The sequence below is a fragment of the Dryobates pubescens genome, chromosome 28, assembly GCF_014839835.1.
Source record: "Dryobates pubescens isolate bDryPub1 chromosome 28, bDryPub1.pri, whole genome shotgun sequence".
In the NCBI taxonomy this organism is placed as follows: domain Eukaryota; kingdom Metazoa; phylum Chordata; class Aves; order Piciformes; family Picidae; genus Dryobates; species Dryobates pubescens.
Window position 1 is genome coordinate 7,577,136 of NC_071639.1, and position 25,291 is coordinate 7,602,426.

A 25,291-nucleotide genomic window follows, 5' to 3' on the forward strand; every position below is an offset into this window, starting at 1 on the left:
ATGAAAATCAAGCTGATAAACAATCAATCTTCCTCCGTACCAATTCTGTGTCCTGTTCCCAAACCACAGACACCACATCCATTCTTCACTAGCAAAACCCAGGACTCTCTGAAACACTTAGAGTCACAGTAAGGCCTTCTCTTTAGCTACATAGTCATAAACTGTGAATTTTGACCAGGCTGGGTGAGGCTCTGGCCAGCCTGGTCTAGTGTGGGGTGTCTCTGACCATGGCAGGGGGGTTGGAACTAGATGATCCTTGTGGTCCCTTCCAACCCTGACTGATACTATGATACTATGAATTGTTAAAAGATTACTGCTCCTTGAGTGGCAGACTTCACTAATTTAGGAAAATAAACTGAAGCCTACTGAAGCCAGTAAAAAGCTCACACTGGCTTCAGTGATTTGAATCAGGATGGTGAAGTACATGATTTTAATGGAGGTTCCTATTCTTCTCCTTTGTTTCCTGTAAGGACCAAATTCATTTGCCTTTAGAATAGAATAGAATAGAATAGAATAGAATAGAATAGAATAGAATAGAATAGAATAGAATAGAATAGAATAGAATAGAATAGAATAGAATAGACCAGGTTGGAAGAGACCTTCAAGATCATTGAGTCCAACCTATTAGCCAACCCACCTAATCCCTTTCTTAGGATCTGTGCTGGCAAAAATGAAAGTGGAACCTATTGCCCCCATCTTGTAGCTTCTTTTCTGTGTTATGTTAAAACCTAATCTCCTTCATGGCATCTTTCATAGAATAGAATAGAATAGAATAGAATAGAATAGAATAGAATAGACCAGACCAGGTTGGAAGAGACCTTCAAGATCATTGCATCCAACCCATCATCCAACACCACCTAATCAACTAAACCATGCAGCCAAGCACCCTATCAAGTCTCCTCCTAAACACTTCCACTGATGGTGACTCCACCACCTCCCTGGGCAGCACATTCCAATGGCCAATCACTCTCTGTGTGTAGAACGTCTTCCTAACATCCAGTCTGAACCTCCCCTGATGCAGCTTCAGACTGTCTCCTCTTGTTCTGGTGCTGGTTGCCTGGGAGAAGAGACCAACCTCCACCCACTACAACCTCCCTTCAGGGAGTTGCAGAGAGCAATAAGGTCTCCCCTGAGCCTCCTCTTCTCCAGGCTAAGCAACCCCAGCTCCCTCAGCCTCCCTTCTTAGGGGTGTGTTTCAAACCCCTCACCAACTTTGTTGCCCTTCTCTGGACACATTCCAGCAAGTCAACCTCCTTCCTAAACTGAGAGGCCCAGAAGTGGACACAGGACTCAAGGTGTGGCCTAACCAGTGCAGTGTACAGGGGCAGAATGACCTCCCTGCTCCTGCTGGCCACACTGTTCCTGATACAGGCAGCTCATGTTCAGCCTACCTTGATGTAATGAGAAAGCTGTCACCTGCTCCCTTCCAATGGAGGGACTCTGCTGTTAGAAATAGTATGGAAAAGTCATTTTTAGAAGTATCAGCAAGTGAGGTTTTTGCTAGCAACATTTCAGATTTCTGATGCTGAAAGGTTTTGATTATCCTGTTCAAGAGGGCATTGGACGTGGCACTTGGTGCCATGGTTTAGTAGTCATGAGGTCTTGAGTGACAGCTTGCACTTGCTGATCTCTGAGGTCTTTTCCAACCTTATTCATTCTATGATTCTATGATCTGTGTAGCCAAATCCTTTGTCACAGGTCCTCTCCATGACTCTAGATCACAATATACGACTTCCTTGATTCATTGTGAAATAGATGCATCTTCTTCATTTGCAAATTGCCACTATATCCTGAAAATCTGAATTTTAATAGCTCCATCTTGGATAAAATAATGAATGAATTTGCCAAGGCAGAATATAATTGATTGTGCTTGGCTTGCTAGTTAATGATATAATAGAGTGTGACACTCGACCTGCTGGTGCAGAACACAATCAGTATGCATGCTCTAGCTAGTGGAAAACATAACATAAACTGCTTAGATTATTTAGTGAGAACCCAATTTACTTCAAACAGCTAAACCCCAACACACAGCTTGCAAATGAGAAGTATGAACTTAAATAATTGCCAGAAACATAAAGCTAAGGCTGAGACCAAAATGTTAAAAAAAGAACAGCTCCCAAGCAAAGCATTTTATGGTGCAACAGTTAACCCTTAACCTACAACAGAGCTTTTATTACAGGAAGGATCTGGATGTGCTGGAAGGTGTCCAGAGAAGGGGCATGAGGATGATTAGATGGCTGGAGCTTCTCTGCTGTGGAGACAGACTGAGAGAGTTGGGGCTATTCAGGGTGGGGAAGACCTTATTGTGGCCTTCCAGTATCTGAAGGGGGCCTACAAGAAAGCTGGGGAGAGACTTTTTAGGATGTCAGGGAGTGATAGGACTGGGGGGATTGAACAAAACTAGAAATGGGTAGATTCAGATTGGATGTTTGGAAGAAGTTCTTCCCCATGAGGGTGGTGAGAGACTGGCACAGGTTGCCCAGGGTGGTGTAGAAGCCTCATCCCTGGAGGTGTTGAAGACCAGGCTGGATGTGGCTCTGAGCAATCTGGTCTAGTGTGACGTGTCCCTGCCATGGAACTGGATGATCCTTGAGGTCCCTTCCACCCTAACAATTCTAAGATTCTATTTGGGGAATGTAGATAATCTTAAGAATGATGAACTACAATCTAGTCTTCTACCTCAAATGGAAAGTCACAAACCATTACCTTTTAAAACAGTAACACCTTGAAGAATTAACTTGAATTGCAAGTATAGCACCAGAGTTGTGTCCAGTTAACATGCTGCATTTCTAGCTGGGAACTGTTCAATGCTCTACAAAGATCACTGCACATGGAGTAAGAATACAAGTGCAGCTGTTTACAATCTCCCTGTCCTGCATGCTGTGATGTTGCAAGTTTGTGTCACCAGATAATAAAGTAAAAGAGAATGATATGCTAAAGAATCAAAACAATTAAAATGCAATCTCCCCCTCAGTTTGGTTTCAGAGGCTCAAAAGCTCAGTTAAATTCATTTCCTGTATTTTCCATGAATTTTCATAGATTTACTGCAATAGGTGCAATAAACCTGTCAGGTGGTACATGTGGCAGCATAAAGAAAAAATCCTAACTGTTTCTTGAGAGCCTCATAAAACCATACTCTGCAAGAGGCACTAAAACTCTCAGTTGATCCTAATTCAGCATCAAACTCTCTGCTTCCTAGTGTAGTGGGTCTGTGCTCAGTGGTCAGTGCAGCAATAAGCAGACGGTCCTGCACATCTGAAGGACATGCAAAGCTGTGTTAGGGGCACACCAGCTTTTTGGAAGCTAGAAAACAAGCAAGTGTGAACAGTCTCAGGAGGGGAATTAATTCAGATCATTTAATGTTAACATATTAGACTTCATCTTTGAGTTCATATCACATATTTCACAGGTCTACTTCTTCATATAAAATGATACCTGATAGCAAATCAGAAAGAAAAAGGGGAAGTGTTTTGACTAAGGATAAAAACATGGTAACTAAAGAAGTAACCAGATAACTAAGAGGGCTTTTAAATGCAGGTGATCTCAGAATAGAGCCTCTCTTTTCAAATTTCCTATGCCTCATAAGTTTGAAGGGTATGAAAGGAGACACTGACAGCTCAGAAGCTGATACTACATTTCAGGTAAAGGCTCCTCCACCAGTTCTGACAAAAGTCTTCTCCTTATCAGCACTTCAGCTGGGAAGAACAAAGGAGAGGCATTTATAAGTTATATGGATTATGGGATGACTACGAACCACAAAGGAAAGGCAGCAATGAAAACTTTGAAGTAGATTTTTGGAAGAGTCCTTTCCTTCATGCTGCCAGCCCAGGTCTGGTCAGAGCTGTTGGAAGTTACCTCTGGCAAGTAAACATTAAATTAGTGCTAAAAATGTTGAACAAGTACTTAAAACTTGTAACAACAAGACTAAGTGAGCTGTCTTTAAAAACTGGAAATCATACAACAAAATTGGTTTTGGTGTGGGAAGCCTGAAGCATAAAACCGTCTGCAGCTTACTGTGTAGCCCTAACAAAGCTTGGAGGCATCTTTTGTTTCATGGTTCTGTGTTGAAATGTCTTCAGGCATACTGCAATTACCCAGATACATCTCTCATTTCTACATACCTTGTAGTGGAAGAGGAATAATCCACAGAAGAGGCTGTACAGGTCAGCTGTGAGTAGGGAGAGGTTGACGGCAGTAGCACTGGTTTTCTTTATGACCACTGGCATAAAGCTGTAGAGGCCAAACATACAGGCACTAAACCCAACGTACAGCAAGCCTGTGGAAGAGAAACAAGAAGCAAAGTGACCTTTCATAGCCTGCACAAATGACTGATGATGGTAATAAGGTGGCTGTGGTTTTAGACAAGAATGAATAATGCTTTTTCAAAGGAACATGGATCCAAATCATTAAGAAACACATAAATATATGGAGAGGCACTGAGAACATAACTCTAAACTATAATAAAACCAATGAAAACCATATCAGCAGCAGACACTAGGTCCTTTCTCTCTGGTATCCATGATAGCAGAGCTGTTTTAAATTGGTGGCTTATACCACTAGTGAATACCTCATAATTTGGACACGTTAAATCTAGTCTCTTCAGGAGCTGAATGTCTCCAAGGCCCATCTGAGCTCACCTGAGTTGTACAGAGCACGCAATATTGTCTCAGAAGTGACCCAAAAAAATGAGTCAAAAGTATTTGCAGAGGAGTTAATGAGGCAATGGTTTTATTCACAAGGACAGCACTCAAGTGGCAGAGGTCCTAGTCCTGTATTGCCATCAAAGCTGACAAATCACTTCACAGTTCTGCACCTCTGTTCCTTGTCTGCATTCCTTAATAAACCTTTCCAGAGCTGAGACTCCTTGCTACATGTTTACAGAGTGTCTCACACAAATTAGATTGTTAGACACTAATACAATAAAAATACATTACAGTAAAAATATAATTTCATTTAAGAAAAACCTAAATAAGTTACTGGGAAAGAATTCATTGCTCCAGTTATTACTTGATAAGTCCCAAGGCAAATTAATCAATATGAAGTTAAAACCCCAGCAAACACTTTGCTCATCTGCTTTCAAGCAAAATGATACTTCTTAAGCTGCATTATGCTGCAGAATTCCCATCTGATTCATGCATGAGCCTAAACTCAGACTCATGACAGCTCTTCAGAGCATGTTGCTCTTGCCTAGAAGTTACAGCAAATCTGATTGCCCAAGTCCTGAAAGGGATCAGAAGTGGGGTTGGGAAGAAAAAGCCCATATGATTTGTATCTGCTTGCAGATCCACTTAGCTAAAAGCTCTGTAGAAAAGCTGTCTAAAAGGACAAAATCAGCTGTGATAGTTTTGAGTCTCTTGGTCTGTGAGCTGAAGTGGACGTTCACCAGAAACAAATAGAGCAGTCACAAAACATTGTTATTATTATGGTATGATAATGGGTTTGTATTCAGAATATGGATAACCATGGGAAGCACTGCTTTTACTAACAGGTAGCAAAGTTTTAAGCTGTGCTGTATATGTTTTAAGCTGTATATGGGTAACACCAGGATCAGTCTTAGGCAGTGCTTGAAAGAGCTGCTCTATGCAAACTCTGTACTCTGCTGTAGCAGGCAAATGATTGCATAGTTTTGATCAATGAGAAACTGCTTGCACACCTGAGCATTCAGTCAGCTTCCTTTCCAGGCTTAAACCAAGAACAGGTCAGTTGTAAAAGTCATTCTGGGCCTGAAGTCAGCATTCTCAAAGCACAACATGCAAATCACTACCTGGTCCACCAAGCCCCTGCTAGTCAGTCTGAATTTCAGGTACAGATCCAGGTGATCTGCTGGGCTATGCTCTCAACTAACAGTACAATTTTATGCTATTGCCTTGGTGTTTATGTTCCTTGACAGCCAACAGCATGCACTTCACTGCCTTCTCTTCCAAAGGGCATTTCAGTTCCAGTGGAAAACTGCTTAAATGTTTGTATTCCTATCAGAGGTGAATATAAAGAAGCATTTCATTTACATCTTAGAAATACTTGTAATTCCCACCAGCTGGATGGCATTTGGTGGTGACAGTAAGCAAACTGGAAATAACATTGTATGATTTTCAAATACTGCTTCTTAGAGGGACAGTTTTCAGGCTAAAACTATGTTTTGAGTCAAAGGCTTGCAGCCTCAGCTTCCTTGGGTACCCCTGCAGAGCAAATGGCATCCTTGGGAATCACCACCATGGCTGCAGTCCCAGCTGCTGGGACCTGTGTCTAACCAGGCACTGAGTCACTGGCACCAACTGCCTGTAGCAGGCACTGGAAGGAAGCAACCTGGTAAGTTAGGAGGTGATTTTGCAGTGATCTGCTGATCAGCTGGTCTGTGTTAAACCCTGAGAAGCTCATCATTTGTAACTGTCTGCTTTCAGATGTGCTGCCATTGTCCTGAACTGAAGGCTTAAGGTGCACAAAGTAACAAAGTACACTTCCTTGGAAATTCAAGCTGGCTTTTCTCTTAAATCAAACTGATGCTAGTTTCTTTGTCATTATTTCGTCTATCACTCTACAAAATGTGTCGTGGTCTCATATGAAACCACTCATTCAGAACACTATAATCATTCTCCTTTCAGTCAAGTTGTCAGCAAGTATTAATACTCAAACCTTCAAGGATTCAAGCAGAACAACGTGGACTTAGTACTAAGTGTGAAGAGGATGAGATGGATCAGAGCAGTTTCCAGAATTAAAACCAGGAGGGCCAGAGCCTGTTTTAAACATGCCAGACATAACAGATTGCCTTTAGATCTTTATCTTAAAGGAAAAATATATTCTATTTTACATCAGCTCAATAGGTAGCTCAACTATTCTTAATAGCACAATTGTGGCAGGTGGCAATAGGCCACTGCATTTTATTAGGTTGCCTGCTGTGGCTTTATCACCACCATTCAGAAGGCTGCTGATTGAACTCTGCCGGACTGCAGGTTTGAGTCTGTTGAAGTGGAGAACTTCAGGACAAGGCTGTGAACACCCTGACTCAGATTTGTCACTCACTGCTTGACAACTTTCTATCACTGCCAATGCAAGGGAAAGCACACCCAGTTCAGTGGAAACCAGGGAAAAAGACAGAACTGCACATAAGTGTCACCACTTGATCTGTGCACAGCTACTCTGCATTGAAGTTATTGCTCCAACAAGACAAGTACACAGCTATGATGCTCTTGCTAAGATGATCTCCTGCTTATGAACTGTAAGGACTCTTCAGAATCAGTGACTAACTTTCAGTAACATTTTAATGGCACCACAGACCAAGCAGGACTTCTATTTTAGTATCACTTTCTCACTGGTATTGAGTTACAAGAGAACTCCCCTGGAAGTATGTATGACATTTACACAGCTAGAACATTAATTCACTACGACCACTGCTAGTTCCACCAGTACCAGATTCATTATGTCCCTGAGCTCCTTATCATGAAGTATAAACAAACACTGATGCAATTATGCTAATTATCTCAGATTAAAGAAGGCCAACACACTTAAAGCAGGCAGTTGAGTGTGCTTCTCCATGGATACTTTAAATTGATTTGTCATTTAACTTTATGGCTCAACCACCAAACCTCCCAGACTCCTAGGTGCAGTGTTTTGTGAAAGCTGCACTGGTTTTACTAATGCTTGTGCTTAGGAGAGGGGATTGTGAACTCAGTTTAAGGAAAACCACAGTGTGTTCCACAACTTCTATCCCCTGTCCTCAAGGTTTCCCCTTTTCAGCTGCCTTTTCACACTCTTGAGCTGTCATTTTGATGTTCATGCTGAAAGTAGTTAACAAGCTAGCCTCAGTGATTTCCCAAAGCTTGAATCCCCTGCCATGTATATCAGCTCTATACTATTTGCATTCTTTAATTTCTTCTGTTGTCAGAAATGGTAAAAAAAAGGGATTAAAGGGACTCTCCTAAAGGGATTCTCCTAAAAGCTGATTTGTTTTTAATGCAAATAATTTGTTGGACTTAATTAGAAGGGAGTCTTAGTCCATAAACTCAGCTTCCACACTGAAATGGGAAAATGCAATCCACTGCATAGCAGAACTCTGTTATTGTGCACAATGCTACCTAAAATTGTCTAAAAGACACACCTGCTACATACTACCAACACCACTTAGGAAGCAATTCACTATTTGCACAGAGAAATGCTCCCATTGGAAATGAGTTTTATGAGGCTATAATATGCACTGCAAGTACTTTTTAACTTCTTTTTTTGTTAGGTTCCATTTTGTTTCTTTGGCATTCACTGAAAAGGTTTGGCTCTTAGTGACTTCCTCATTTATTTGTCCCAGTGTTGCACTGAACCTTAGAACTGGAACCCCACTACTGTTTTACTTCATGGCTGTCTGAATAATTATCTCATGGCATTCATGCAGTTCAGCTAATGGTTCAAGGAAGGCATAATATGGCAGTGGGAGGACAGATCATTGAAGAAAGGTGATGAAGCATGTGCTTCATCCTTTGGCAGCAGCTGGTGGAAGAGTCACAAACATTGGCTCCTGTGAAACTTTGTGCCTGCCTCTCCAAATACTGGTAGTCTCCATGCCTCCTTCAGCAAGCATCTTCAATGAGGTAAAGTGTTTTCTTACCTATTTGCCAGTCCCAGGGAACTTTCAGCAGCTCTTTGTGTTCCATGATTGCACTATAAGGGAAGAAAAGGCAAAATTTGATGGAAGAGAACAGAAGTGAAATTATTTCCACTCATTCAGCTCAAATGCTGGACAGAACAACACAAATAATCTTATAACATAAAATCTCTGTAGGAACCAAATGTAATCAGACTTTGTTAATCCACTCTGGTATTATCCCTGTGCCTGTGTATTTGAAAGATCTTCAGGGTAGTAATCAGATGATACAGCATCCAATTTCCACCTGCTTATTTTCAGCTCTCTCTATACCTGCCCAAAGTACCCATCCCCCTATATATGTTCAATCCTCTTGTACTCTGCTGAATTAATACTCTGAAAGCTTTGAACTTGAATGATTAATAATGTATCTGAGTTATTCACCCTTCAGAGTGGCTCTGCAGTGTGAGATAAATAGATATCTCAGGCTGGCTTTGGGCTGAGTACTGTGATTTGTTACACACGAGACAGATCAAATAGTCACAGCAATGAGAGTCAGAAAACAAAGCAAGGGATAGGCCAAGCCACAAAAAGTCTACTTTCAACATCTTCAACATCAAAATGCCAGATGCAGAAAATTCTGAGGTAGCAACAAGTCAGCTCTTCCCAATCCAGTCAAATGGGCTCTTGGAAATCAGGTATCTCATGAGCTAGGTCTTCACCCAGATAACTGTTTTGTTTGAGCTGTGATTTGCATGTAACTCCTATTGTGCAGAGCTCTGCATGCTAGTCTGGACACTATTTTAAAGAAGTATAAACCATGGAATTACACAGATTGAAAAAAGAAAGTACCTACTATGAAAGGTGGGATGTGGATAACCGAGTCTAATAGTGAACCCGCGGGAACTCAGTGCCTTCCAGATTAATCTGGTCTACAGAGCTGCATCCTGGAAATTCTAATTTGCTTGCTGCTGATGTGTGGCAAATCTAATACTGTGTATGGAATAATAAGATTATTTTGTCTGCAAAATAACTAAATTATAAGTCTCTTTGCATGCATGAGGCATCTGACTCTTTTATCAGCAAGTCCTGAAGAATATCATGAAAACCAACTGCAATGTCTCTTGTTCTGGCATACAGATTTTGATGTAACTTAAATGTAGGAACATTGCTTTCATACTGCTGCCTATCCAGGACAAAGGAAGTTTAACCCAGCATGCTATAGCCTGTGATTAATTATCAGCTGTGAAATAAAGAGGGGTAAGAACAACTTTGGCAGAAGCTGTCAGTTAGTCACGCCACATTCACTGAAGAATTGGAACTGTGGTGATCTTTGAAAGGTTGTGGTGATTGGAGGAGGTCCCTGATGACTGAAAAAAAGAGAAATGCAACACCCAGCTTCAAAAAGATCAAAAACTACAGCCTGGCCAGCCTTACACCAACCTTCACAAAGCTTATGGAGCAGATCTTCCCAGAAACTGTTTGCAAAAATGAAGAATTGCATAGCTGGCAGCACAGACTTCTCAAGAGCAAACCACACCCCACCAAACTGACTGCCTTCTATGATGAGACGACTGGCTCAGTAAATGAAGAATAGGGAACAGATGAGAGGATGAGGAGAGCATACCTTGACTTTAGCAAAGCTTCCAACTTGACTTCCTGAAAAAGCCTTAGAGAGTCAATGGGTGTGAACTGAATGAGTGGACTAGCCAAGAGACACCTCATTAAGTTTAAGCAAAGCAAATATGAACTCCTGCACCTAGAGTGGAATAACCCTATATAAGAGTACAGGCAGCTGACTGGATAGGAAGCTGCTTTTTAGAACCAAACCTTGGAATCCTGTCTCTGAGACATTCTTTTAGAATCACAGAATCAACCAGGTTGGAAAAGACCTCAGAGATCATCAAGTCCAACCTACTACCTAATACCTAACATCTCCTGACAACTAAACCATGGCTCCAAGTGCCACATCCAATCCTTTTTCAAACACCTCTTGTCTAGTCTCAGACATCATCTCTCAACAGCCAAGTAGAAAGCTTCACCTAAGAATACCTTTCATCTCCTCAGTAGGAAAGCACAGGTACATGGAAGACAGATTAGTTCCATGATTATTACACTGAGGGTTTGTGGTGGTTTGAAAGGACAGGCTCTGCTTTCCCTCCCCCACTGAGAAAGAGACCACGGCTAAACCCAGTTGGAGAAATGAGATTATATTTTACAAGGAAACAGATTCTATGTAACACAACAAATACAGGTATTTTACAATATATACAGGAATATACAGCAAATGAACTCAACCAGAAACCAGACCCCCCACAGAGGGGGCTTCCCCCTGTGCCCTCTTCACCCCCTACCTCCCTTCTCCCCCAAAGAGGTAGAAGAAGAGATGAGGATGGTTAGCAGGACAAGGGAAGAAGCGGACAGGCCTGTTACAGGGAGGGAATTAGTTCTTATCTCTTGGCAAGAAGCCCAGAAGCAGATCCAGCCGAAAGGGACAGCGAAGGAAGGAAGACTGAGAGAAAGTTCCCAGCTCCCCCGGGTCCAATCTGACCTCCCACAATCCTACCAATGAAATTCGTTTAGAATACCAAAATATTTTACAAACATTTAGCCAGTGTGCCCCTTCCTTAAAGGCACAGCGTCAAACAGCCACAGGGTTAAATCCAAACCCTGTAGAATTATCTCTTAAGATACTCAGTGACATAGAACCAAGGTATGTGGAAGAGTGAGAGTTCAGTCTCACACCCAAGACCCAGCAATGAATAGAATAGAATAGAATAGAATAGAATAGAATAGAATAGAATAGAATAGAATAGAATAGAATAGACCAAACCAAACCAGTTTGGAAGAGACCTTCAAGATCATCATGTCCAACCCATCATCCAACACCACCTAATCAACTAAACCATGTAACCAAGCACCCTATTAAGTCTCCTTCTAAACACCTCCAGTGATGGTGACTCCACTACCTCCCCAGGCAGCACATTCCAACGGGCAATCACTCCCTCTGTGAAGAATTTCTTCCTAACATCCGGTCTGAACCTTCCCTGGCACAGCTTAAGATTGTGTCCTCATAGTGGATATGAAAAAACACTGAAGTTTGCACAAGCACTGGCTCACAGTTACCTCAAATGTTTCCCAGACTACTTCAATTTCTAGGACCTAATGGTGGTTCTGAGGTAGCCAGCAGCATTCCAAAGTTTATAATCATAACATACAGTGCTGGCTTCTCTTTCAAACAACTGTACTTAGGTAAATTAAACCTCTGTGAGCACATAACTGTGTGATGTTTGCTCTTCATTACAGGCAAAGCTAAGAAAATGCTGAATTGCTTCATGGAACCAAGTAGCAGAAACATTATTGGCCTCTCCCCAATGGAAAACTTTTGCCACCTTGTTAAAAAGGTACACATATGAGCTAAGTGCTGGATCTCCACACATCACAAAAGCACTAGCAGCAAAAAAAACCCCAAAACCTGCAGAAGCTGGTGAGAACTTTTGGATCAGAGGTTGACTACCAGCACCTTAGGGCTCTCAGCAAAGAAATAGTTTCATATTGTTTCCTTCCAGTTGTCTCCTCTGTATACAAAGATGCCTTGTTCCAGCAACAGCTTCTTCTCTCCAGCAAAACAAATCACAGACCCTGAATTGTGACTAACTGCTTGGGTCAAGAAGGGCTAATGGCACTATAATTAAATTCAGAAATACAAGACATGAACATGACAGTTGTTACACACAGAGCAAGGCAGGGGCACCACTTTGATGCCCTCCTGAACACTGTAGGCAACAAAAACACTTTAGACAAAGATATTAGGCACATTTATGTGCTCTTGATTTCTATATGGTTCTAAAAGGAACTGTTTGTGTGGCAGCCAGTTAATAGAAATAATTTTAAATCATGCATTCAGATCCCTCATAAATATAAGAAGCTTTCTGCCTAAAGAACTAATTAAGTGAGAATTAATGGGTTATTGTTTTGATCAGTCTCTGTTCTCAGAGGCTATGTAGCTCAGATGTGCAGGGAAGCAACCTGGTTTTGACTAATAATCAAAAGCTGTTCTGTGTGACAAGCACCAGTGAAGGATCTGCATAACATGTGGTCATCTTGCATCCTGATATTTATTGAACTCTCACCAGTCCCAGTACTACAGCACTGGGAGATACCTTCCAACTCTTAGGCTTGTAGGTGAGACGCTCATTAGGTCTATGTGGCTGAAGACAGGATGCAGTAGGTCCTGAAGTCCATGTGCCAATCGCCTGAGTACTACGTATTTTGAAGAGAAAAGGCCAGCTTTTTACAGGCTTTTGCATTATTTCCACCACATCATCACATTGCTACACAGAATGAGCCAATCAGTAAAATGCTTTCTGGCTGGGTGAGATTTCTACACCTTTAGAAATCTAGAGTGACTTTTGAAAAGTATGAAGCAGAACCAGAGGGAGGTGTAGATTTTGTTAGTCTTAGATCAGACAAAAATATGAGGGATGCACCAACAAGATGGTAGGATGTGTCTTGTACTCCTCCCTCCCCAAGTGACTGCTCTAGACCTACCACACCAATCCTTGAGTACTGAGGTACAAATCTGTGCTATTATTCAAATTCACCAACATGGAACTGAAAACCTGTGCAAATTCCAGCATTAGAGGACACCTCTACACATGGCTACCTTCAAAGAGTGGGTTAGAATACCTCCACAGAGGCCACAGCTGCACTTATTTGAATGACCTTGGGGCTCAAACCTGCTCACTTACAGCTGGATTCCGCTGAAGAAGGAGCCAAAGAGTCCAATCATGCCCAGGAATTCCACTCGGCTCAGGTTTCGGACGATGTACTCCTCGCAGACATTTGAGATGCCGTATAGCGTTGCTCCTCCCAGTACTAAGAGATCCCCTATCAGCTTATTTTCACCTGGGAATAAACAGAGGGGAGAAAAAAAAATCAGAATGTTTCAAAGCAACCTTTTTTTGTCTAGAACCACTGCAAGTTTTTCCCCTACAGATTTCAGTCCTGAGTCATTAACCTGTTTGGGTTTACGAGCTGAGCACAAATGTTTTCATTCAATACTCCAGCAAAATCTAGCAGAGGAGAGCTTTAACCTCACTGCAGACAAGAGAATTTGAAAGGATCTATTAAAAATTGCTTAAAAAAAAAGAGAAATTAGAAACTAAATGGCTCTTCAATGACTAATCCTTCTTATTTGATTATCACTTTCTCTGTAGATAGAATGTGACTCAGCTACATCGAGCAGTTTGCATCTCGCCTCGAAATCCAGCCAGTCTAAAACATGTCCAGTATTTAGATGTGAAACCAACTGAAAAATTCCTTGTACCTGTGAAATGAGTGAAGAAATCATTACAGCCCCGATCCCAACCTCATTCTCACATGAAGCTGTTTGACAAGAGAGAGAGAAGGGAGGGCAGGGTGTAGACAGGGTGATGAGAACGACAGGTTTTAAAAGAGTTTCCATTAACATAGCAGTTCCTGATGCATGCAACGAACACCAAGATGCATTTTCAGTACCTCCAGGTATATAGAATCACTAAGCCACTGTATTATCAAAGCCTGTCTGAGATCTTTTTTATGTCTTGGAGGTTTTTATTGCTGGGGGTGGGGGGAGTGGGGAGGGCTGCAGGGAGATTTGATCGAGTTCCAGCTCGCAAACTGAGGTCCTGGCTTTGCAAAATGATGTGTCATGTGATTGCCTCTGCACATATGGCTTGTGAAATGATTTCTACAAGAGCTACAGCTTCACAAAGTTGTCAGACACTGCTGCAGAACCATATTCTGAAAGGCTGCACATAATGGCATTTCCCTTGAAAAGGTTCAGGAGAAATGCTGAGGTACTAATTCACGGCTTGTTTCTGCCTACTTTTTGTTTGATGGAAACTTTGTTTTCTTCTGAAATAGTTCAGGACTTCTTTTTTTGAGTTCCTGTCTTCCTTCAAAGTTTTGCTATTGACTTGTAAAGTGCACACTGCAGTCAATCAAAATGGAAGGCAAGCATACAGGCTGGTTCAAAAGGATCTTTCCAACAATTTTCTTTATTGAGTCCTTTTGAGCCTTCAGTTTTCATTCCAAAGTGAAACTTCCAGTGAGAAGATATTCATGAAAACAAGAAAAGCTACAAGAGGACAGATCTGAATCTCTCAATGGATTTCTGTTTTGCATGTACCTCACCTGGCAGCATGTTTATAGTTGACCATTTATCTTTTTAAGCTTTGGCACTTGTTTTCCTTTTAGCCTCCTCTTCATACCCCTTATGCATTTGATGTTCCACAGTGGCTCCAATCATCCCTCACTGAGCTCACTCATTTGGTATTTATTGCAGCTACTCACTGACTCTTTGGGGAAGTACTGCTGAAAAAGCTTTTCACCTTAGTGCCTGGTTGTGCTGAACTGCTGAGACAAAAATATCATCCATTTGCACCTGTGAAACAAAGAGAGCTCAGAGGCTCAGTGGTTTTATACATGGGATGTCCCCAGGCACCACACCACGATGGCTCTCCCCGGAGCACGCTCATGTTCAAGAAGTGTGATCCTCAACCTTTAGAGCTTTCCCAGAAGAGGAAAGCAGGATGTGGTTGGAGCAGAGGTCTGCCCAGACTGGGACACTCCTCTGGCACTGAGCAAGCACAGTGTATCTGAGGAAAGCAAAAACAAATAGGAGGCATAGGAAGTTCCATGGAAACAGGAGGAAAAAAAATTTCACTGTGAGGGAACACTGGAACAGGCTGCCCAGGGGTGTGTGGAGGTTCCCCTCTGGAGATATTATAGACCTGCCTGGAGGTGTTCCTGTATGATCTGGTATAGGTGATCCTGCTCTGGCAGGAGGGTTAGAGTGGATGAGCTTTGGAGGTCCCTTCCAGCCCTAACGTTCTCTGGTTCTATGTGATTCTGTGAAATAGGGAAGCATAGAGGGATTTTTATTAGGCAGTTCTCAATAGATCTGAGATGGATGTTGCATTAGACCATCAAACCTCATGGATATTTGAGGGATTCTTCATGAATTTATGTAAAGTCTCCATCTTTTTGGCCTGTACTTCATGTTTCTAGTTTTTAAGCCTGATACCTCAAAATTCCACTATTTTCTGAATGTGAGAAGTATTTAAAGTCACTCTGCATTGACCCTCCTCATGCCACTAAAGCCTTCATGTACCTTAATTTTATTCTGTCTCTTTCTTGCACTTTCTAAGAGATGAAATGTCCCTGACTGCCTATGATCTCTTCATCCTGAAGCCATTTTATGCTCTTGAACAAGATTATTTCCTGGTTGTTCCTTTTGGAGATGCAGTGACTAAAGTGACTTGAGTAAATCACACTCAAGAGTTTAGTGCACCAAAACTTTGTAGTGCTGGCATAAAAATGTTTTATGCTATGGTTTTGGTTTCCTTCCTAATAATTTCTAGCATCCTGGCTGTCAAACACCTTTTCTTTGCTTCCTCAAGAGGATGACTTTGGAACTTCCCCCCAAAACTGACATCTTAATAGACATATATTCAAGGATGTAAAAGTCTCAAGCTGCACCAGGGGAAGTTTAGGCTGGAGGTGAGGAGAAAGTTCTTCCCAGAGAGAGTTGTTAGCCATTGGAATGTGCTGCCCAGGGAGGTGGTGGAGTCACCATCCCTGGAGGCGTTCAAGAGAGGATTGGATGTGGCACTTGGTGCCATGGTTTAGTCACGGGGTCTGTGGTGACAGGTTGGACTTGATGATCTTTGAGGTCTCTTCCAACCTTGGTGATTCTGTGATCCACATGTATCTAATGGCCTTATAGCTAAGGAAAAACATATGAACTGACTGATCTGTTTTCTTCTGTTAACATCATTAGCAACCTGATTTTGCCACTTCAAAATACATCCCCTTCAGTCTCTCTGCGTAGCAATAAGCATGGACAGTTTTTCCGTGCATAGATCTGAATGAAAAGGCAACAGTGCATCTTAATAGATTTTTCTGGACAGTCTTACCTAACAGCTATGCTTGTGCTTTGGTAATGAATATGCAAATAAAATCTAATTACTGCAGTTGGACAGCAAAATGTTGGTGTTCTTCAGTCTGTTTGCCATCCTCTGAGGCTCATTGCTCCACGCACTCCTGCTGATCCACAACTCACCCTCCCTAGCATGTTACTTTCCAGATTAGTGGGACACAGGATGTTGAAATCCCAGGGATGGAATCCCAGTCCCTCTGAAATCAGCCATCCCCTCTACAGTTTTGGCTGGCTGATTTTGTAGTACAGAATGTATTCTTTCACTTTTACCTGGGGCAAGGTTACTTCTGGAGGACACCAGTGAACTAAAAAAGTCTCCTTTTAGGACAAAGGACAAGGATAAAAGGGGGCAGGGAGATATGGTGAGTACTGACACAAGCTCTCTTGTTTTATTTAGTAGCATCCTGGCAAATGCAGTTCTTACAGCACTTGCATTTGTATGCAGAGAGCTGAGTCAAGAATTTTAAATCCCAGTGTATTATGCTCAGCTCGCAATTCACTGCTTTTAATTAAGAATGAAAACTGTGCCTAATTGACAATCTTTGAAAAGAATTTCCAGCCTTCCCACATCATTTGGTTTGGCACTAGAGTAATCAATGTGACAGAGGAAGCTGATCGATGGAACCTAACTCTGTCTCGTCTGCATTAATAGCTACGTACACATCACTCATATGATGCTGCATGTGAAAAAGAACATTTTACACACAAGGAAGTTCTTATCAACAGTGACACAGGCAAAATCCAAACCTTTACTCTGAGAGTGTGTGCAAAGCCCAGCTGGGACAGCTAGGTTTGATTTCTTTCAGTGTGTACCCAGCAATCCCGCTTCCATATGAAAAGGAGCAAAGTTGAGAAGTCAGAGAACATAGTGGATGTGAGAGGTGCTTATGACTCCAAGATGCAGCCAATATGGAAAGGAGGTCTCTGCTGACAAATAACTAAGCCAAAACAGAATGAAACTACAGGTATTTAGCTTGTCCCCAGAAGCCTGCACAATGGGTGACCCTCACTGCAGAAACAGAGTCCATTTGCAGCACTGCTGGCTTCTAGCTCTTGACACATTTTTGCTCTCTGTGACAAAGAGCAAACACTGAATGGTGCAGTGCTTTGACCCATAAAGGAACAGAGTTTCTTGTCAGTTTGCCCATTTTGATTTTGATTGGAGAAGAGGAGGCTGAGGGGAGACCTCATTGCTCTCTACACCTACCTGAAGGGAGGTTGGAGTGACTGGGGGTTCAGCCTCTTCTCCTTGAGGGCAAGTGACAGGACTAGAGGAAATGATTACAAGCTGTACCAGGTGAGGTTTAGGCTGGATATTATTTCTTCACTGAAAGTTATCAAACATTGGAATGGGCTGCCCAGGGCAGTGGTGGAGTCACCCTCCCTGGGGTCTTCAAGCAGTGTGTGGATCTGGCACTTAGGAACATGGTTTAGCATTGACCTTTCAGTGCTGGGTCAAGAGCTGTGCTGGATGATCTTTTAGATCTCTTCCAACCAGATGTATTCTGTGATTCCACTCCAACCTGACATGTTCTGGTCAATAGGTTCTCTGAACAGAACTTGGTCATACAATCCATCCATCTTTACTCACCTGCTCCTTGCTGTCTCCCAACAAGGACATCTGCTCCTGCCATGCAGCCCATGCCCAGAATGCAGACCACGATCCCAATGAAATGTACTGCCTTGTATCGTACCAGTAAGAAGAACCAGGAGAGAAGGATCACCACTGGGATGACAAAACAGTCTAGGAGCTGTCAACAGAAAGAATGAAAATGAGCAAATAACCTGCTAACACTTTGCCCTAAAATACTAGGGTAGAGTCCAGATAGTGAGTAATAGCACTTTGTGCCAGACAGAAAGTGTATTCAAGTGGTTATGCCATCCATCAGAGAGAGGAGAGGACTGTTCTGTTCATGACTATTCCAGGAATTCAGGAGAGTTGTTGCTCTGTGGTAACATCCCAAAGCACCACTTTGCTCTTGGATTCAGATGCACATTTCAAATCCATGGGAACGAAACCTGGGCCAAAAGAGCCACAGCACTCCATCTGGTCCTCACCTCTGGTCATTAATGGACAAGGACTGAGGGCAGTTTTCCTGCAGTCCTGACATATGCTTTAATTCAGTCACTTCAGGTTCAATTAGCAGTGATGTTCACATAAGCAAAAACTGACCAGATTTATTAAGTCTGGTCATATAAATCAAGAAGCTCCTGAATGCAGAATACTTATGAAAGATCTGCTGCCTGTGGGCACTGTTAACTCATCAAAAATAATCCCATATGTCTCCAAAGGGGAAAAAAAAACAAACACCAACAAACAAACCCCAAACTGCAGTGCAAGATATTCAGTCTTCTTGCCAATAGATCCTGGGTAAGAAGGATTAGGAGACAAAATCATAAATTGTTTGGGTTTGTTGTTGTGGTTTTTTTTTATTCAGAGAAACCTAGAGAACTCTTGATGAAAAAAGGAATACATCAAATGTTTGTGAGAGGACCTCCACATTTTCAAACTGAAATGCATTTTAGGCACTAGTGGCATGTCACCAGAGATCCTGGTTAAAAAAAACCCCACAAAACCAACAAAAAAGCACAAAGAAACTTGACTTGAATGCCACTTCCTAAAAAGACAATTATCTGTTGCACTGGGAAGGGTTCCAGTGCATGAAGATGTCACCCTTCAGCCACCAACTACTGTGTCTCAGGAGAGACACATTCACATTTACAGTACTGCGTGTCTCAGGACACTGTGTCAGTGGATGTTTTTAACCCCTGCTGCATGGAATGTTGTGACCCAGGAGCGCTGAAGAGGGCTGCTTTGTTTAGTACACGACAGGAACACTGCATTGTGAATTTCAGACACATCAGGCTGCTGGTGTGAGTTCAATTGCCAGTTTCAAAGGCTGTTTGTACCTGCAGCGTGTGTACTTCAACATGCAAATTCCCATGAAGAGCCCTTCAGAGGAAGATTTGAAAAATTCCTCCCACTCCATAAATATTTAAACATACCTATGCTTTCAAGCATGTGAAGTTGTGTCTTCTAAGCAGGAACATGAAAGGAGGCACGCGTGGAACCTGCTACAAACAAACACTGCTGACTGCAGCTGAAGAATGCCCCTTTGGGGCTGGCAGACCAAGGTCTAGTGCACAAATTGCTGTTTGGAAAACAGCAGCATGAATAGATATGAGCACTAAACATAGGTCATGTCCACTGGCTTCATATAGTTCTTGAACTGTGCTTAGTGTGTACCTATAATTAAGCTTTGAGGTAGACAGAAATAGATTAGGTAGAATAGAATAGGATAGGATTGAATAGACTAGAATAGACTAGAGTAGACTAGGATAGGATAGGATAGGATAGGATAGGATAGGATAGGATAGGATAGGATAGGATAGGATAGGATGGGATAGGATGGGATAGGATGGGATAGGATGGGATAGGATGGAATAGGATAGAAAGAATAGGATAGGATAGGATGGAATAGAATAGGATAGGATAGGATGGACTAGGATAGGATAGGATAGGATAGGATAGGATAGGATAGGATAGGATAGGATAGGATAGAATAGAATAGAATAGATTAGACCAGGTTGGAAAAGACCTTTGACATCATCATGTCCAACCTATCACCCAACACCATCTAATCAACTAAACCAGGTAACTACAATATAAGCAATGAGAGTATGTTGCTCAACTCTGTTTCCAAGTATTGCTTTACATTTCATTTCTCCAGGACTAAAATCACTCTGCTTTTCATTTCCCCCCCCCCCCACATAAACCTGTCTTGCAGAAGAAAAAAAATGCACATATATTCTATAGACAAAAGATGTGGGAGTGCAGATCACCTAATCTGCAGCAGAGCTTTCTTGGTTGGGTTTTTTTTTTTGCCCCTTTTTCCCCTCCTTTCTTCTGCTTGTTGTTTGCTATTTTAGCTATTAAGAAAATTCATTATACCTAATTGTCATTTTTCTAATTACAAAGCTTTTACAATAGCAAAGATAAATGATGCTTAGCTTGAATTTCATTTACAGTACATAAAGCTCAGTTGCCTACCAGTAATTCCCTAAAAATCACCTTCAATATTTTGCCTCTTTTTAATTGCTTATTTAAAAGGTACTGCCTACACCATGTCATTATATGAAATTAATGAGCAACCAAATTTCAATCAACGTTCCTGCTAACAACTGAAGTTATCAGATCTCACCAAGCTAAAAGCAAACACATTTCCTACTTTGCCATGGTAAGATAATAAAACAGATACGAGTGCGTGGTGCAGGCAATGCTCTGTGGTGCTGCCGTGGGTTTCTTTAGTCCTGGCTCTGAATGGGGCTACTTTAGAAGGCAGGATACAGACCCACATAATCTATTGATCCACCATACTACAGGAACTCCTTCCTGTTGTATAAAAATGTTGGCTTGTTGTAGAGATTAAAGATTATTACATGACTCTAAAAGAGCATTGAATCAATAAAGTTGAAAAAGACCTCAGAGATCATCAAGTCCAACCTATCACCCAGCACCTCATGACTGACTAAACCATGGCACCAAGTGCCACATCCAGTCCCTTTTTGAACATCTCCAGGGACGGTGACTGCACCACCACCCTGGGCAGCACATTCCAATGGCCAATCACTCTTTCTATGAAGAACTTCTTCCTAACATCCAGCCTAAACCTCTCCTGACACAGCCTGAGACTGTGTCCTCTTGTTCTGGTGCTGGTTACATGGGAGAAGAGACCAACCCCCTCCTGGCTACAACCTCCCTTCAGGTAGTTGTAGACAGCAATAAGGGCTCCCCTGAGCCTCCTCTTCTCCAGGCTAAAGAACCCCAGCTCCCTCAGCCTCTCCTCACAGGGCTGTGCTTGAGACCTCTCCCCAGCCTCGTTGCCCTTCTCTGGACATGTTCAAGTGTCTCAATATCCTTCTTAAATTGAGGGGCCCAGAACTGGACATAGTAGCTACCACACTGAATCCAAGTCTGTTGATGATACACCACACTGAAATGTGATTTCCTCTGATGATTATCTGTTAACTTCTGTTGACTTTACTATACTTGTGGATCACAGGCACTCTCTTGCTGACAGTAAACACACAGTTTCTCACACATTCAGCATTCTACAGCAAGAATGCACTGTTAGCCATTGGAAAGGAGAGCTGGCAAGCTTCAGAAGAAAGGTCTGCAATGGAGAGGGCGAATTGCTGATCTGCAGCGACATCAAAAAGAAAAAAGCTGGTCAGCAAATTCCCGATGGGAACAGCTGAGCTGAATCTCCCTCTTTAAACATTCATTGGATTTCTTTTCTCTGAGGTTATAACCCTCTTTCCCCCACCCCCCACATTAGGGGTTTCTCATTAGTGCTTCTACCCTCCAGCAAATCATACAGAGGATCAGCTGCACCCTACCCTCAGCCTACTCTCCAGAGCAGAGGGATCAGTCGAATCAGTGTCACATCTGCCCAGTGTTGTATGGTCATGTACAGGTGATGGTGACTGAATCTCAGCATGCAGCCTGGTAAGTTTAGCAGAGCTGCAAATGCTGTATCCTCTAAGAGACACACCTTCAGACATTTGCTTTGCTTTTTTTTCAAAGGAAGAAAGGGCTTGCTTCCCATTTCAGGGCTCTTTCTATTCCAGTTTTCACACTACCTTCACAACACCATGCACACTTGATTCCACTGTACAAAAGCAGCCAAGATGTGAACCCTCGCAGAGCTGGTTGCTGACTGCCAGGGGCACTGCGCTGCCATTATGTTAGCCTGTGAACAGAACATTCTGCAGGAGATGTGTGGATGCTGGCAGCATTTCTGACAGGGTTATTTCAAGTGACTTAACTAAAAAAGCAGCATTGATTTTACCTTTCATGTTTCTCTTTGCCATCTCATCACAACTCAATCACTTCCTTGCATTGTTTTTGTTTAATCACAGAATTCCTTTAAAAACTAATAATAACTTTATCCATCTAGAATTTAGGGCACTTCAGGTAGGGAAAGTGGTGAAAGAAATCAGTCAGTAATGTCCTTTGTTTAAAAAATAATATAAATATGTTTAATTTCCATGGCATGGAAGAAACAAAAGACTGCTCCCAGTTTGGAAGGTGGTGGTCACATCTAAGACATAGTTTCTCTTCTCTCAACTTCTACACACAGAAGCGCTTCACTACCAACACAAGAAGTCACATCTTGGGGACAGCTCTTCAACTTCTCCACTTGATACATTCCAGCTGTGTTTATGAAAGGTCTGCTCAAACACAAAGGTTACAAGGAAATGGCCTTTCCTTCAATTGCCTTCCTCCTCTAGTTTTACATACTGCTGTCAGAAAAAGACATTCTAAACCAGCAAACAGCTCTGCCAGTAGTCCTGTGTTTCTGCAGGAAACAAATACCTTTTCTCTTTAAGTAAGGTGATTGGCTATGGGCTTTGAAGACCATTTTTCTCAAGGTTTCTTATTAGAAGCTTCTCCATGTCACATGTGTGAAACAGGCACAAAATGCCAAACTCTCTGCTGTTGTAAAGGGCACAGCTCCACTGACTTTAATGGATTCTGCGTGTTGAAGTTAGTAAAAAGTTTGGCTCAGGGTGAATTTTGCCTCTAGAGGCAGGAGCTCTGCGGACGGAGAGCCCAGTTGACTGAAATCATACACAGAGACTGAGGATACTGTAGGGATGAGTTTGTGAACCACAGGTGTGTAACAGTTAGAAAACAGAACAGCAGCTTGAAGGGCAATAATAAGTCAGATGCAAGCAAGAGCCCACAGGCTCTCAGAGTATAAATGTGTAGTACACAATGCTTGTGCACAACGCTGGCCTGCAAACCTTGTTGCATTGCAGTATTCCCTCGCTGCCCTGAAGCAAAACAGGAAAGCATGGGAGGAAGGGAAAAAGTTTGAATTTAGGTCTGATTTGGAGATGTTTCATGTTAGCTGGCACTAGGCAAACCAGATCAACAACTTCAATATTGCACATCCCCTGCTCCTTGCCTCCCAAATTCGCTCCCAAGTTATCTCAAACCTTCTGCCTCAATGCACATTGAGTCCATTGGGACCAAGAACGAAGCAAAGCCTATTGGCATCCAGCACTCCTATTATTATAGGCACTTACTGCTGACTCCTCTCCTTTTCTAGTGGCAGTTGTTGAGGTATGAAAACTGCCGGAGGTAATTGGAAGCATGATGTACTGCTGAGCCTTACAGCGACCTAAGAGCAGCTGAGAACATCAGCAACATAGTTTTACTGTCTGCCTCTTGGTGCCTATAAATCCCAGCTTTTACTACCTTTGTTTTCATTATGTCAATCAAAGGCTTGATTGCCCAAGGAATACATTACCAGATAAAGAACTATTAGGGAGCACAGCTCTCTCTTTGATGCTGCCCTGTTTCTTGTGACACTGTTTGCATGTTCTACAGCACCACTATGCAAGATGCTGCAGAAATAGTCCAGATGTCTAGGTGATGACATAACACAGAAAGGATAACATTACCTCTAGACAGTGCAACATGACAGTGTAATATGCAGGTGGATAGAACAGTGTATTGCAGAAATGTGAGCTAATTAATGTGGGGTCAATGGGAGAGAAGGGAGATGGCAGTCTCTCCTGTAACCTCATAAGATGTGTTTGAGGCCCCATCCCTGGAGACATTCAAGGTCAAACTTGATGGGGCACTCAGCAACCCAATCTAGTTGAAGGTGTCCCTTCTTACTGCAGGTGAGTTGGACTAGAAGACCTTTGAGGGTGCCCTCCACCCCAATGTATTCTGTGTGATTCTGTGTGTGGCAGCTTGGCACTCACATGGCAGCAAAGCTTACCAATGTTAGTACCAGAACAGGCTTAGTAGAAGACCTGAGGACTTGACAGAGTGCATGTGTGTAGTACACTATAAATGCAGTACAGGCAAGCTGAGGTAAAAATGTAGTTTCAAAGAAATGTCTAAATCTAAATCACTACAAGAACTTCAGAACCTTTTAATTCCCTCTGAGGAAAACAATTTTCTCTGCTGTGTAAGAGGTGTCTCCAAGAGTAGCTAAAACGCTCTTCTTGAACATTTATTAAACCATCCATAGGGTTATACTGGGGTTGTTTTAAAAATCATTAAGATAAATATGGAAAGCATTGCCATGAGCAGTCCTGAAAGTTAAGGGTAAAGTTTGTTCTCCTGTTCCACCCTTCTTCTCAGGCTAAAAAGAGATCGTGACTCATTTGAGCCAATTCCCTGCTGAGACATAGGCAATGCCCTTGAACTCTTCCCAGCTACTTCCTCCTCATGCTGTTGCTTTTGATCTCTTACATTAAAGGTCCTGCTCATGGCAGAAAAGCAGGAGGGTTTGCATCTTCTGGAACCAGTATTTCATAGATCCATCCAGCCAGAGCCCTGGCATGTGCTTGTTGGTGGCTGTGGGAGACAACCTTGATCATCTTGCTCAATCCACTGCTCTTACTTGCAATGAGGCATTTGAGAACATTTAGCATAAATGTCACATTCAGATTTCTTGAATTCTTACCTGTACACTCGTCAGAGTGGTGTATTGATAAGCTTTGACTACCAAGTAATTGGCTTCTATATCTATTATCCCCAGGATCATGTACTTCCACCATCTCCTTTTCAAAATTGCCAGCAAGTTTTCTTCTCCTGTGGTAATAAACAAGAAGAATTATGTAAGAGTTTAGAATAGAATAGAATAGAATAGAATAGAATAGAATAGAATAGAATAGAATAGAATAGAATAGAATAGAATAGAATTAACCAGGTT

General features: G+C 42.2%; 1 protein-coding gene across 1 annotated transcript in view; it reads right to left on the reverse strand.

Moving 5' to 3' along the window:
- The window catches only part of SLC35F1 (solute carrier family 35 member F1), a 217,616-nt gene that overhangs the window by 22,019 nt on the left and 170,306 nt on the right, over nt 1–25,291 (reverse strand). The window contains exons 3-7 of the mRNA XM_054174074.1: nt 25,043–25,170; nt 18,142–18,301; nt 13,318–13,474; nt 8,591–8,643; nt 4,122–4,276 (exon numbers count right to left, since the gene is read on the reverse strand). Of these exons, the coding sequence (XP_054030049.1) occupies nt 4,122–4,276; nt 8,591–8,643; nt 13,318–13,474; nt 18,142–18,301; nt 25,043–25,170 (653 nt within the window). The remainder of the gene's footprint in view (nt 1–4,121; nt 4,277–8,590; nt 8,644–13,317; nt 13,475–18,141; nt 18,302–25,042; nt 25,171–25,291) is intronic.